This window comes from Doryrhamphus excisus, chromosome 6 (genome assembly GCF_030265055.1).
Source record: "Doryrhamphus excisus isolate RoL2022-K1 chromosome 6, RoL_Dexc_1.0, whole genome shotgun sequence".
NCBI classification, from domain to species: Eukaryota; Metazoa; Chordata; class Actinopteri; order Syngnathiformes; family Syngnathidae; genus Doryrhamphus; species Doryrhamphus excisus.
In genome coordinates, this window is record NC_080471.1 from 4,317,539 (window position 1) to 4,332,975 (window position 15,437).

At 40.2% G+C, this 15,437-nt stretch overlaps 1 protein-coding gene across 6 annotated transcripts in view; it reads right to left on the reverse strand.

Annotated features, from left to right (window-relative positions):
- Nucleotides 1-2,297: 2,297 nt before the first annotated feature.
- Nucleotides 2,298-15,437, reverse strand: part of diaph2 (diaphanous-related formin 2) — a 391,673-nt gene continuing 378,533 nt past the window's right edge. For 2 of the 6 annotated variants that reach the window (XM_058076542.1, XM_058076541.1), the window contains exon 30: nucleotides 2,298-5,809. In XM_058076542.1, the coding sequence (XP_057932525.1) occupies nucleotides 5,745-5,809 (65 nt within the window). In that variant the 3' untranslated portion in view covers nucleotides 2,298-5,744. The remainder of the gene's footprint in view (nucleotides 5,810-15,437) is intronic. The other 4 variants (XM_058076539.1, XM_058076540.1, XM_058076545.1 and 1 more) reach the window with 3 other exon arrangements.

Sequence of the window (15,437 nt, forward strand, 5' to 3'; positions counted from 1 at the left end):
ATTGTAGAAAATGAATGAATGAAAGTCTTAGCAGTACTGGTGATCCACAACACCCTGATGATGACAGAACACCATGCTTTGTGGTTTAGTAGTCCACAGGGATATCTTCTGGAGCAATGAACGGGATATGACTCCCATCTATCGCCCCTCCACATGAAAGGAATCCACACCTCTGTGAAAAGCTCCCAATAACTTCTTGCATGTCATCTCCCTTCAGCATCTTGATGTACTCTGGCAGGAGTACCAAACGTACTGTCCTGCAGAACTTGTGGATTTGTTTACGGTCTGTTGATCAAACATTCACTATGTAATGTGGATAAAACCAAGACCAAGAAAGGGGCCAGGGGGCGCTGGACCTCAGCCTTCAGGTTAATTACAAGGTTAAATGGAACTTGGGACATGAATTGCTCAAAAATGGTTTAACGTTGGCTGCTCATTGGGTGACGTAGGAGATGGTGATGATTCTGGCGCTGTCAAGTTGTGACAACAAATCATGGAAAAGACAAAGTCAAAGCCATCAGGTGCACAATTTGGAAAGAACAGGAGAAGGTGAAGGTATGACGCTTTAACATCACTTTATGTACACCACATTATGGAACGTATATGATCAAAAAATTTAACGTCACTTGCTCTTCATTTGTTTTCTTCAGTGAGAGTGTTAATTATGTAAATGTGGAAATGCATTTTAGGAGGACCTTGAGCTTGTGAAGTAAGCAGCTTTACGTATTTGGAGAAAGTTGAAGTTTGTTGAGGTGGGGAAACGTGTGTTTTCCGTTGTTTTTGCTCAGAGACATAAGCAAAAGTTCTTCATCCTATAATTGTATCTTGAATCGGCGACGGCTCCTCACCCGCATGCTCCTTCAAACAGATGTTGCCAAACAGAATTGGCCCAAAAAAAAATGACATAACCAAAATTATCTTTTACATTTTAGTTTCCTATGTGAAATCATTTGATTTACCAAAATTAAGTGGTAAAGGCATGAGAAAAAATCCTAATGTAAAAACTAAAAAAAGTATCATTTTCTACTGTCAAAATTTTACGATAGAAAAAGTGGAAATTTGAAATACAACTTGTCGTAGTGAAAGAACTATACTTCACAAGAAAAAAGCTGTAAAAAGTAATAATGTTCCCAGAAAAAGAAAAAAACAAATAGAAAAAAGTTGAAACTCTAAACCAAAAACAAGGAAGAATGTAATTTCTAAGAAACATGCAATTAAAAAATAACTTCTAGTTATAGTCTTCATAATGTCACAACAAATAAGTAACTTCAAAAGAATATAGTGGGAATGTTGCAAAAAAGAAATATTCTAATGTAACAAGGGAGAACTGAGGATTTTACCAAAACAAAGTTATAAAGTCAAAAAAAAAATGGAACAATGTCAAGGTAAAATTAAAAAAGCATTCATAAGAAAATGATTGAATGAATGAAAATGTCATTCAAAAAGTAAACCAAATAAATAGGGACGTTAAATGATTACAATTTTTAATCAGCATTATCATGGCTTTCAAATTAATTGATCATGATTAATCACCACTGTCTAAAACATGCCATTTGTTACTATACGTATTTCATTGAAAGAAAGAAAATGACAGGGCAGGATTATATATATTTGGCTGTATATATTTGTCTGAAAATTGATTTACCTCTTTTTAAAGAGGTTTCTTTAATAGCTGCATTTATTAATCCAATGTGTAATTCGGCAATGAGAAGTTGCGTCATTTAAGTAGAATTCACATGTTTTGAGTGAATTGTTCGGGATTTCTGAGTTTGCATGTTCTCCCCGTGCATGCGTGGGTTTTCTCCGGGTACTCCGGTTTCCTCCCACATTCCAAAAACATGCTAGGTTAATTGGCCACTCCAAATTGTCCATAGGTATGAATGTGAGTGTGAATGGTTGTTTGTCTATATGTGCCCTGTGATTGGCTGGCCACCAGTCCAGGGTGTACCCTGCCTCCGCCCGAAGACAGCTGGGATAAACGGTAGAAAATGAATGAATATGATATTATTCTTGTAATTTTTATTTATTAGGCTATTTTTTTTCAATATTTTGACTATGACTGCTAATGTTTCCATTTTTTTGTCTGTTGTTTTTTTATTTATTTATTTTTGTTGTTAAATTGTATTTTTAGAATTTTGTTTAGAATTCAGTAGAAATCGGGTGTACCCCGCCTCTCGCCCGAAAACAGCTGGGATAGGCTCCAGCACCCCCTACCCCCAACCCCCCCCCCCCCTCCCCCAGACCCTCGTGAGAATAAGCGGTAGAAAATGAATGAATGTTCTTCTTTGCCGATTGGCTGGCGACCAGTCCAGGGTGTACCCGCCTCTCGCCCCCAAAGACAGCTGGGATAGGCTCCAGCATACCCGCAACCCAAGTGAGGATAAGCGGCATAGAAAATTGATTGGATGGCTGTTTTTCTTTGGATTTCTGACTCCAAAAATATATGCATGATAAAGACATGAATAAAGACGTTCAGCGTGTTTTTGAATGCATGTCACGTCTGCCTAGTGACAATGAGATAGTGTTGAATGAAAAGTGATGATGTTCCTACCAAAGTGGTAGGAGAGTGCATGGAAGAGAACGTAATAACACACGTAAACATCAAGTGTGACTTCCAGGAATCAGTTTATAAAAGAAAAGTGGTTATTATTTAGTATCATATTCCATTACATATTCTGTGGAAGGAGAGGGCGCATTGTCCTGTTTTCCTTCCCATCATGTTGTCAGGGATACAAAGGTAGCATGATGTTTTTCAAGACCAATCAACATAGAAGGTTGGCAGCAGCTGAGCACAACATGGCCACCAAACAAAGTCCTGTTTGGTCGGCAGTGACAACTCAAAAAAAGAGGCAGCTGGGGGACTATTTGCCCAACTTTAGCACATTTGAAGAAGACCTTAGTGGCAATGTTGAATTCAGAAAAACACATCTCGAGCAAATCTTTTCTCTTGTGAGGTAAAGTGACTGCAAACCACACCGCTAAGTCCCCCCCCCCCCCCCCTTTCCTCTCTTTTAATTAAAGTGCTTGCCACCCATCGTCTTTTTTTTTTTTTTTTTTAATGGCACCTTTTTTAACACCTTTTGGAGGTTTCACACTGTTGTCTTTGAATCTAAAAGATGGTGGTCCTTGAACACAACACACATGACTAATGAGACAATTTTCGCTATCTTCAATAAGAAAACACAAGATGCTAAAACACAATTTGGGAAGGGAATACAAACACTTTTTAGGGAGGATGAGCTATGGTTTGAATGCTGTTTATATCACGTATGGTCATTTCTACGTGATGCACTCAAATGCAGCAGTAACAACCACAATTTTTTTTTAAGTTATATATTTTTTAGAGCATAAGAAATACCACCTAACTCCCCTTTGTCCTGACATAAACATCCCTCACGCCACAATGAACCTTATTCATCTAATTCCATCGCACAATGGATCAAATACAAAACAAGCCCTAACAATGTATATACACTATTTGTCAAACCCAAAGAGAGTGATGCTCCCTTTTTAAAATATCAACACAAGCTTTAAAAATAAATGTTTTTTTTTTTTTTAAACTTTTTTTTTTTTTTTTGTTAAATATGGTCTCATATTTGTTAAATTAAAAGTTGGCACATTCGGAAAGACAAAAAAAGTCCAGTCAAATTAACCCAAAATAATAAGTATGACACCATACATTTGCAGTGTGGAGTAAAAAAAAAACATTAAAAAGGAAAAATATGCAAACCCTATTAGGGCCACACGGAAAAGACAAAAGTTATAGAATTACTTTAAAATTGTAACTACTTGAGTCATTTTACAAGAAAATATCACAGAGTTACAAGAAAAAAGTTTTATTTTTTGTAAAATTTTTACGAGAAATTTTGAGAGTAGTAATTTGTTATGTAATCTTAGGAGACACAAACAAACTTGAAAAGAAATCTTATCAGTATTTTTTATTCATTATTATTATTCTTTATTTTTTTAGAACACATTGAAGAAAAGAAAAACAAAATCAAAGTGGCAATATTATTAAATTGAACTTGTCACTTTTCAGGAAAAACAAAGCTAAGAGAAAAATTTGAGGCAAATAAAAAAAATTAATTTTGTTTTTACAAAAAAAATCCTCTAATTTTACTGGAATGCATTTGCAATATTAGGAACATAATGCATCATGTTTAATATACATTTGCAACAATATTCTTGTAAAATGAGCACTGTGTTGCTGAAACATTTATTTGCACAATAGCAATGTTATTGTTATAGATTTACAACTTTTTTTTTTTGGTAATCACTTTTCATTGTGGCCCTAATAGTTACAACACTGAGAATCTTCAATCGTAGGGGGGGCAGTTGATGACCTCCAAGCATCATGGCTCCACCTTCAGCTCAAATGATTGCATTTTTAGTCAGGAAAAAAGACAGAAAGACATTATTCTGATGGATTATCCTACTGAATCCTATGGAATCCCATTTGTGTTGTGAGCTGGTGGTTGGAGGCTGACTGGCTGAGACAAGAAGCATCTTGACTCTGGCCGTGGACTCATTGCTTGTTGTTTGCAGCATCTGCTTACAGTTGAGGGCAGCGAGCCGGCGGTCGGATAGACCGGGGCACCCGAGGCATGAATATATGAATATGCGGCCTAGGCTCTGTTCCCTAAAACTGTGGTCACCAAGTCTGCGCTCTATTATTTTAAACACCAACAAGCACGAGGCGCATTCTGTTTGTTGAATGTTTAAGACTTCATTAGTTGGGAGATGCTACTGCGACGGGCATCCCACCAGGGAGCCCGGGCTCTAATTTTCTCATTTCTCAGTTGCTTTATTTTCTTTTTTAAACTCTTGCCTTGTTTTCAAATTGATGCATAAAATATGCCCTGTGGCTCACCATCGCCGAAGAACATGATGCGTTTTGTTCCATGATATAAAGACGCTTACAGGCTGCAGCGGAGGAATCTTAATTATCAGCTATAGTTATAATGTACTTGGCCTTGATCTAGGTGCATAAAGAACAAAATGCATCCTGAGTAAATAATAAAATTGATCTTGTCAACAGGGTCGGTACATTAAAATAATGCGTGAAAATAAAATGTCAAAAATATGAGGTGTGTAAAAATAAAATGCATCCTGTCGAAATGGAGGTGTGTAAAAAAATAAAATGTATAATGTCAAAAATATGAGGTGTGTAAAAAATAAAATGCATCCTGTCGAAATGGAGGTGTGTAAAAAAATAAAATGCATCATGTCGGAAAATGGAGGTGCGTGATGAATAAAATCAATCCTGACAGGTACGTAAAAATAAAATGCGTCCCAAGTAAACGGCAGTGTTTACAAACAAACTACATCCTGTCAAAATGGAAGTGTGGGAACAAATAAAAAGCAAATTGTCAAAAATGGAGGTATGTAAAAATAAAATACATCCTGTCAAAACGGACGTGCGTGATAAATGAAACCCATCCTGTCGAAAATGGAGGTGTGAGAGTCACATGCTCTGAAGTATTAGCGCTTACGTTTGGAAAGCTCCATCTTCTGGGTTTTTTTTGCGTGTCAACATGAATCCTGCTGTGTGGTGGGCTAGTATTTGTCATAAGCAGCATAGCACCTTTATGGCAGCCTTTTTTTTTTGCTTCCATTGAATGACCTAAAGGTGGACAATATTGCGACTCCGTGTGTAAGGCATGGTGCACGTGCTGCCTGCATGTGTTTGCATGAGTGTGGGACACAGTGACAGGATGCCGTCCTCCAGTTCCTCTTTGGCCACATCATCGAGCTTGGTGGTTGGTGTTGTGGCGAGAGCGGGATCGTTCCAGAACTGCTCTGCGGTTATCTGATGACAAGAAGACGAACAGGCACAATCAGGAGAGCGGAGAAGCTTGCATTAAACATACACAGAGACATGCAGTAAGTGCACACATGCAGATGCGTGCAAAGCTTTTTACAGGCGGGTTGTAAATAAACAGGACGCTTCCAGGAAGAGACTGAATGTTTAGCTGATTACGACCAAGGCCGCGAGTCATCAGAGTGCTACAGCATCATCTCCTCCTTTGCATGCCGACACAATGAAACAGCACTTATGTTGTCAAGGAGACGCCAGCATGCGCCGATGAGGCAAATTAGAAGGTGGTCAGTGGAACTGAATCGCCAGTTAGTCGTCTTTTCTGCCTCCGCATCAGGCACGAAAACAGAATTTTGTCGGTTTTACTGTTTGTGTTAAAAAGTGGACTTACCGCTTTGATATTTTTGTAAAAAAAAACACTTGCATAGTACAGCAGCATATATTTACTATCTACTACATTATTGATTATCGTCTTCGTAGTTGTCAACACAAGTGAGTACAAAGATAATGTGTCTTTGGGGTTACACGAGTGCTGCCAGCACTGAGGAAGCTGCAGTTCATTGAGGGGAAGTTGAATTCCAACATGTACTGCACAGTTCTTGAAAGTTTTACACGGGATTCAATGTTGTTTGATTCATTATGGCGCCACTTCACATCTTACTGTCAGACTTGGACAATTCCCACGCATGGTCGTTGGCCAGCATGGTGACAGAGTCGGCAAGCATTGCCTGCTGTGCTCTCCAAGCACTGCCGCGTCCCACAAGCGCCATCCCCTCGCCAAACGCACATGGCTGCATACGAGCAGGAAGTTCCTGGAGATGACTTCCTGCTATTCTCCAAGCGTGGCTTGCCAGGCATGCATCCATCCACAAACGTTGAATGGCACTCCCTCCATCTATCATGTCAGGTAATGAGCAGACAGTGATGCTTCCTGTTTGTTTTCCCTTCTTCCAACATGCAGATGGTGCACAGGAGGAGAGACGGAAGACGGATCACGGATTTGAACGTGTGCAAACAACATCACCGCTCATCAATGCTCACACGTTGCTGTTATGTCTACAGGTGCCCAATGAGATTCGGCAAAACCAAAACAGATGGGGGTACACAAGCTAATAGAAAGGTAGATTTTTAAGATAGCCATAAGTTGCCAAACTATAAGTATCTGCTGTTTTACTGCAAAAACACGAGTCAACAATCTTCTTGTGACTCTCTATCCACAAAGAAATGCTAGTTCCTCTATCAATGTTATCATGTTAAGCAGCAATATTTCCTCTTTGAAGTCCACTGTTTGAAGTCTTCCTTGTTGTGTTGTGTTGTATGTTGTTGTATTGAAGCCCACCACCACACATAATAGTGTTAACTAGCTGGGAATCATGCATTTTTATAATAAAATGAATGAAAGAATAATAGAATCCTAACCACCGAATTGAGTTAATTGCATAATCGCCAGCTCTTCTTCACATAATTGACAAAATAACAAAATATTCTGCAAGTGTTTACTCAGCACAGCAGTGGACAAATTCAATTCACCACTTGTGCACACACTTTTTTTATTTTTATATTCAAAGCAGCGAGTAAATATTGATAGTTAGCTTAAGGCAAGCGTGGTACTGGCGGTGCGTTTAGAGGCACGGTTTGTTGGTCCACTCACACTGAGCATGTGATCACATAAACATGTACTGCAGCATCTTTGCAGCTAATTTGTTTTTTTAATGCACAGTTCCTTGTAATGTAAAACATGCACTTAATTTCCTCATGGAGCACGCCAGAGAATGATAGTTGCTGATGTGGGAAATCGGTTCCATAATGCATTTTCCGTGCCGTTTGCATTCAAACTGACAATAAAGTGGACGATTTGTGTGGCTATTCAATGGAAGTCATGAGTGGAGGTACTGGCTGTCCTTGAGCAAAGGTTTGCAAGACCTTTCCAAGAAGTGATGCAAACCTCAGAGAGGGTGTCTGAATTTGACTGTTCCATCTCCTGTTGTAGCCTCTCAATGGGATGCCTCAAGTACAAGGTTACATATGAACAAAAAGTGCAAGTATGTTTCTATGTTGCGTTTAATAGTGATTGACACGGTTTCCAAAAATGTTTCTACTTTTCATACTCATTTCAAAATATTTCATAGGAACCAAATAATAAAGTATAAAGATAAGTTAACCACTGCATAATAAACCAAAATATAATTAAAATAAAGCATGCTGAAAATCTCTGACGGGTGATAATTTATATCCAATTAGCATAAATGTTGTAAAGTTATTTACCTCAACCAGTGTGATGTAGAAGCAGGTGATAATTGGAGAGAATTCAAAAATGTAGCAACATTTTATGCACGCAGAGATAAATAATTAAGCTGCTGAGTGCATGAGACACTCGCTTCAAATGCAGCTACTCCCATCCAGTTAAGAGTTAATAAAATACTACACCAGAAGGTTGCCTACAGCCACAGTTGTTAATGCCAATGTTTTTTAATCTGTGGCTCATTAGAGACCCTTGCAGTGATTTCTTTTGTAGATCACTCACCCGGCGATTATAGTAGACTAACCAGGTTAATGGAATAGAGGTCTCCGCTTACGACTGCCACCCAGATCACTCATGGGAGGGGGGGACCCGAGCAGCACAAATGATTTTTTTTCGAGTGTGGCTGGGATCGTCTTTAAATAGGATTGAGGAAGACCCAGGACACATTGGAGAGACGATGTCTCTCAGCTGGCCTGGGCATGCCTCTGGATCTGCTGGGAGGAGCGTGACAAAGTAGGGAAGTCTGGGCTCCCCCTGCTTAGGCTGCTGCTCCCGCAACCTGACCTTGAATGAGCGTAAGAAGATGGATGGATTGATTGATTGAATAGATGCATTAACCGAACTGAACTGACATCTCATGATTAGTTCACGTCCCATGGTTTGAAATCCAACTTTTGTTTTGTTCTGCTTTGACATTTCCACTGTAGATCCCACTATAGATTTAAATAATGCTTTGGAAGACAGACACACAATTTCCCCACATTGCGTTGCTTGCACACGAGCACATCCTTTGTGTGTACTGTATATCTTGATGATCTCTGCCACCTGGGAAGAGGCCCGGAATAAGACAAGGGTAATGGAATGAGGAGAGGATGCCAAGATTACTAAACAGCCAAGGTAAAGGCCTCAAGCCGCCATTGTCAACCCTCCCAGGTCCCCTTTGGAGAGCCTCCGCTGAGACGTCATTTCATGTTTTGCTGGACCATCAAGTCCCCCCCTCCCCTCCGGCCCACATCACGTTGACTTCTTTGTTCCTGTCATCTATGGCTAATTGCACAGCGTTACATCATGATAACACGCTTTTATCTGCTGGAGAAAAGATGGCAGTCGTCCATCTTACAACATGGAGTACCTAGTGAGATTACCACTCTGTAGCCAGCGTCAGAAGGAAGACTTTGGGGATAGCATAACGCTGCAGTGCTTGAATATCATCATTCTTTAAGGCTGTTCGCAAATAGTTCACGGAAATTATGCATGCCATAATATTTTCACCATAATAAAACTATGAGGATGTGTTTACTACTTGTATGCTAGCCTTGCAATGCAATATGACGGCCTACTCTAAATATTTGTTTTTAAAAATCCAATCAAAACATAAATGAGACAGCAGACTTCAAGGACAGGAACGTAATTGTACTAGTTTGTCATAAACAAATGTATTAGGGTCATGATTTCCCTGTCACTTCCTTCCTATTTGGGACTCGCTGTCTTTTCCCTCTTCTGCACTTCCTGCTCTGATGAGGTGAAACATCATAAATTTGATTACATCTCAGCCCTGACATGTTGCTGCCTCACCCTGCTGTCAAAAGGGAGAGCATCTCTAGCAACAGCAACAGCCGTAACCTTCTATCGCCTCTTTTCATCTACCCTCCCTCGCACCTTTACACCCCCACCACCTCCGACAGCTCCAGAGTAATGGAACTCCCTGCACGGAGACAAGATATGGCGTATAAATGGGATGCAGGGAGAGAGTAGCTATTTCTTCTCAGTGAAAGTTATGGCCCGGGTATCGCGAAACTACAGTTGCGGCAAACACAGCTCCTCGTTCAACGGTAAGAGTAATCACTCCCAACAAGCATCGGGGGATGGAAAATAGCTCAACTGGAGAAAAAGAAGGTGTGGAGGGAAGAGTAAATGTGAATCTTTCCGTTGAGTAGGAGTCTGCCCTAAATGATTGAAAGGGTCAGATACAAAGAAATTCATGGTTGTAGACTACCACAATGTATCCCAAAGAATCTTCTGTCAATCCAGTATGTAATTTGGTAAATATGATATATAAAAAAACATACACCAAAATATAAGTACCCAAAAACACATATATCCTGTACATAGATTGGGGATGTTAACGTGTTAGTAACAAAAAATTCCCTTTAACGCCACTATTTTCTTATTAACGTTTGACCCTCAGCCCATACGGTAGTTTGAAAAAACAATTAATGTTGAGCATAATGACCTTTCAAAAATGATTCAGTAAAAATAATAATACACATTTAAAAAAGGCATGCGCGTCTACACAAAACGTGTACAGTTTTGTTTATTATAATATTTAAAGTGCCCGAAGACAGCTGGGATAGGCTCCAGCACCCCCCGCGACCCTTGTGAGGAAAAGCGGTAGAAAATGAATGAATGAATGAATGAATAATATTTAAAGCACTTATATATTTCATTTCTTTCTTTGCTGGCTGGCTGGCTGGGAGAATTCATGAGGTTATACTTCCTGGCAGTGAGGCATTCAAGGTCCTTTTCAACACTCACAACAGTGACCAGTGATTCCAAGCTCAATACAAGGTGACCATAAAGGGATGAGGTTTTTGCGAGCTTCCTTGTCCATCCTAACCTGTCAAATTTCCCTACAGTAGAGTCTCCTTTTCAGAGTAAAGTCATAAAATAAACATTTACATAGGAGCAAGCGCTTGCCATTCTATACAGGGCTGAAAAGTCGGGAGAAAATTACCTTCAGAGCATGCTCTCTTCAATAGAACACACAGGGTTGCAAGCACATGTCGTTCTGTGGAGCCTGCCAGAGAAATAGGCTGCATTTATGCACATTATGTCTGGCCAGTTGCAATAAAAGGAAGGGAAAATTTGCCCCGATGCCATTTTTTGAGTGGCAGTTCACAGCCTAGTTTTTGATAAAGGCAGCCTGGAACTTAAATGGAATCCAAGGGAGGGAAGTAGCGTGGCGCAGGGAGGGAGGAATAATGGCCGCATTCACTATTTGGGTCAGTTGGCGGCATTGCCAGGCGTGCACATGGCGGTACCCACTGAGATAGAGTGGTGATAGAGACATGAAGAGATTAACCACATCCCCGTGCTGTCAAAAGTGATTGCATGTGTTATGGTCACCGTGCTCTCTGCTTATCACCCTTTATCTCGACACACTGTCAGCTAAACCCCGCTTGCCTCCTAATTCTCTACACAAACCGTCAGGCGTGCATGCCAAATCTCAAATACTGGGAGGTTTTGTGTCCACTTGCAGTTAAATTCTTCTTGTTAGGCTTTTGATTGCTTTCCGTGCCTGCCGGGGCTTTTAAAATCAGGGGTGGCCAGCTTTTTGGGAGTAAACACTGGGAGGCAATGTCAGTAACAAACAAGGGGGATTTAGCAGAGGAAAAAAAAAGCAACACAAAACACAGGGCGGCGAATGTGTGTACAAGTCGGACAGAGTGGGTGAATTTCACTATCTTGCCTCAGCATGTTTATATAGGCCTGTCTTACCTCTGTCATGCCACCATAACACATCACACACAGGATTGCAGCCCCCACGCGCGCACATCTTCTGGCATTTGTGCACTCCCTCCATATTTAAGCAACACCTCATATTTAAGCAATAACCAAACTATAATCCACAAGCATGTTTTACAGTAATGATATTATTGTTCAACTTGAACACGGCCCCTGATAACTCTTATACTGTATACAGCAGGAATTAGCCTGTTGTGATGATAATACCGGAATTAAACTTACAATAACAAGTCATTCCAAATCAATACAAATGCTAGTGACGCATTAAACGCATTCAATTCCCAGCCAATCCCAATCTCTTATCAAAATCACGTTTGCCAACTTGTGGCTGTTTTTATGGCTGAAAATTGCTCCGAAGTGAGATCCATTAGTGGAGAGTTGTGTCATCATCCCTTTATGCCTCGACCACAAAAAAAGAAATTCAAAAGACAGGCATTCGGGTTTATAAAAGCTTATAAATATGTCTTTGGTATTGGGTGAGTTAAGGCTATGTCCGCACAGACATGGATATTATAACAAACATTAATTTTTAATTCACACATGGACTACTAGCGCCATTCTTCCACAGTAACAACAGAAGTTGTCCCACCCGTTCCCAGTCCGATCGGGTCTTCACCCAAATCCCTATCATTGGTGGGAGGGTTGAAGCTGCTGTTTTAGAGAGCAAAACAGCAGCAGTAGCATCCTCCGAAGCCCATGACGGCGCCTTTGTTTGTCAATGTGAAACAAAAGTAGCCGTTTGTTTCTTCTTAAACACACGAAGAGTATTTGAGTATGTTTAAAAGCAGCAATATAATGTTTGCCATTGCACACATGAATTTATACGTATCTAATGTGAAAATAGCAGCGCATAATTGTTACGCCATCTGTTGCCAAAGTCAAAAGCCAACCAACGTTTGCATGTGGCTGAAATGCATAAACACAAATATGCGTTTAAAAAACATCCGTATTCATGTGGACATGGTCTAGGATGTTAATAAGGCTTGGGGGCCCCAACTTCAAACAGGTGCCCTGAGGTGACTGTATTTTTATATGCGGCATTTGAACAGGTATGTGTCATGTCGCCACTGCGTAAATTACCGAAAATCCCAAATAAATTTAAAGGATTGTTAATCATGCAAACGTCTGACTTCTGCAAAAGAGACGAACGGGTGACTGCAAATCCAATCTCCTGCAGGGATGGAATAACCGATACGTACTTTTGTATCAGGGTACCATACACTATATGGCAGGAGTAGCATGTAGATATATACAGTATGCATATAAATTGGACATTTTGCAAAATGTTGATTCATCTGCATAGTTTCATCACTATTCACTGAGTTGATACTGCAATGTCAATTCAGATAAGGACTTATAGTTCCATACCACGCCAAACAAAACCGGAGCAGTACTCCTTGGTTGAAGGTGATTATATACAGTGTACAAATAATAACAAGGTGTGGATTTGTTGTTCGTAAAACAAGGAGAAGTTAATTCCTGATTCTCTTTGAAGCTTCACTTGTTGGTACACATTGCTCATTTATCCAAAAAACAACAACAACAAAAAATCTCCTTGAACTCTCTCCTTTTAACTTGGTGGAATCATCTAGAAATTTCTTTTGGCATTCTGGGAGATAGCAACGGCACACACGGCCCAAACCAAGAGTTATACAAAAAACACTTCTGCAATCCATCACTACGGCCTGGGGCAAAATTCCCATTCATGGCAATTTTTTTTTTGTTTTTTTAAGAGGCTTCAAACGCAGTAGAAGCATGAAAGAAACAAATATCCTCAAGAGGAAATCCCCACTCACCTTCTGTTTGACTTTACTTTTCTACTGTGAAGTATTTACCATAGACTCACGGGTGTGGTTTCTGTACAAGGGGCTGGACTAGTGTCCAGAATGTTCTGACATGAAGGCTTCTTTGTAACACTTTCACAGATTCTGTTATAGATTCTGTGTTTTGAGTGACCACGAGGCATGCAGGAGGAGGCCTGGGCAGCACAGATGGAGTGAGGCGCCAAAGCCTGGTTCTCTCTGACCTGAGCCAGGAAGAGAAAGTAATCCATCAGGCCAAGGCACACTGGTGCCTAGGGGGGCCCGTCACTGATCCTATAAGACTGATTGGGCCTCTGCGGGAGGCCAGACCCCCTGACTACATTGACATCAGTGTCTGGCTTGCTCCACTGGGGCTTGAACCGCACTGCGTTGAGCCAAAGCAGTGACCTGCTTCCGTTTGGATGCTGTGAGCGAGTTATTTAGATCACAGATAAGATAGCGAGCTGCGTGTTACAGGATCTTAGGAAAAACACACTCTCAACTTCACATATACGCTCTTCATATACTAATTTAAAATACGTTATACACGGCATGGACCAGTGGTTCTCAATTTTCTGTCATGCCACCCAAAGGGACAGAAATGTTTTTTATCATTGAAATACAATTGAGAAGCTGATAATATCCATTTATTATCTGTATTGTACAGATTGAACTCAAAATTAAAACCAGGTTCACAGGTGCTACAAAATAAAGAGCTGTGAAGCATACAAGCGTACTCAAGAGTCATGTTTAGTACGATCAATTTGTACATATCGGCAGGTCCGCAGTAACATTGAAAGTACTTCTTGCCTCTCACGGCCCCCCGGCAGTTCACAGTGCCTCCCTGGGGAACCGCCCCATTGCTTGAGAAGCCCTAATAATGAAGCTGTGGAACCTGTTGCAGTCCAACAAAAGAGCTAATAAACTAATAAAGCTTTATTTATTATTACCACAAATGCCACAATATTGTTACAGTCCAAATAACATGTATCTTAAATACTGTTTTCTTGTTTTTAGATATAGAACTATGTGGTTTTCATTGCAAAAGTGATGATTTTATTATTGTTGTATTAAAAATTATTATATCAACACAAAAATGAATGTTCTGCAGTAGTTTACCACCATTATTTTGGAATAATTGGCAAGAAATCCTTCCTGGAGGCGAGAATATCATCGTTATCCAGTGGAAAAAAACATGAATGTCCATTTAAGAGAAAGAATAGTTTTCTTTTTGTCACTGATGTCAAATCCAAACCATATACAGTCAAAACCAGTTCACATAAATTGTGTGTGTTAACTTTTTTTTTCATCACTATCTGAAATTAAATCAGACTAAACCTTTTAGTATTATCAAATGAATGACAAAACACTGACAAAGTGACCGTTATTATCTTTGTAGAATTTTTTGATAACGCTCATTTAATAGTAGACCTCATAATGTGACGTTTCAGAAGCTAATACAGTGTAAAATGACTAATAAAAACAAAATGACTTTATACATAAGTGGATGCCATCAGTGGGAGGCGGGCCAATGATGCCGCTCAGGCAAGCTGCGTGATTGACAGGCGGAGGCGTAGACAGAGCGCAACTTAGACGAATGAAAGCCAAGATATAGTTTGACAGACAGATGGGTGCCTAAATGGCTGGTTTGGCACGGTGATAAGGTAAATGGGCTGATGGATCACCAAGCAAATGCGGGAGGAGGAAGAAAGAAAATAAAATAACAAGAAAAAGAGAAGAAAACCGCAAAGCCTGCAGACAACAAACGATTGGAAGCCAGATACACAGATGGATTGTGATGATACACAGTGATGAGGGGTGAGATCGATCGATTGTTCCTTTTTTTTTTCTCCCGTCTGTTTGGCCGAAGTGGAGATCTGCTATTGAGTTTGTGATGACGGCGGGGCTGCAGAAGGTGAGATTGTGACACATCTCCATCTTTAGCCGAGTGTTCATGCCCTGTCCAAGAAATTCCAACCAACGCATGGGACTAACTGAACTTGACTATGGCGTTTTAAGCCTTGTTTACACTCGTAAACTCGTATGTCTC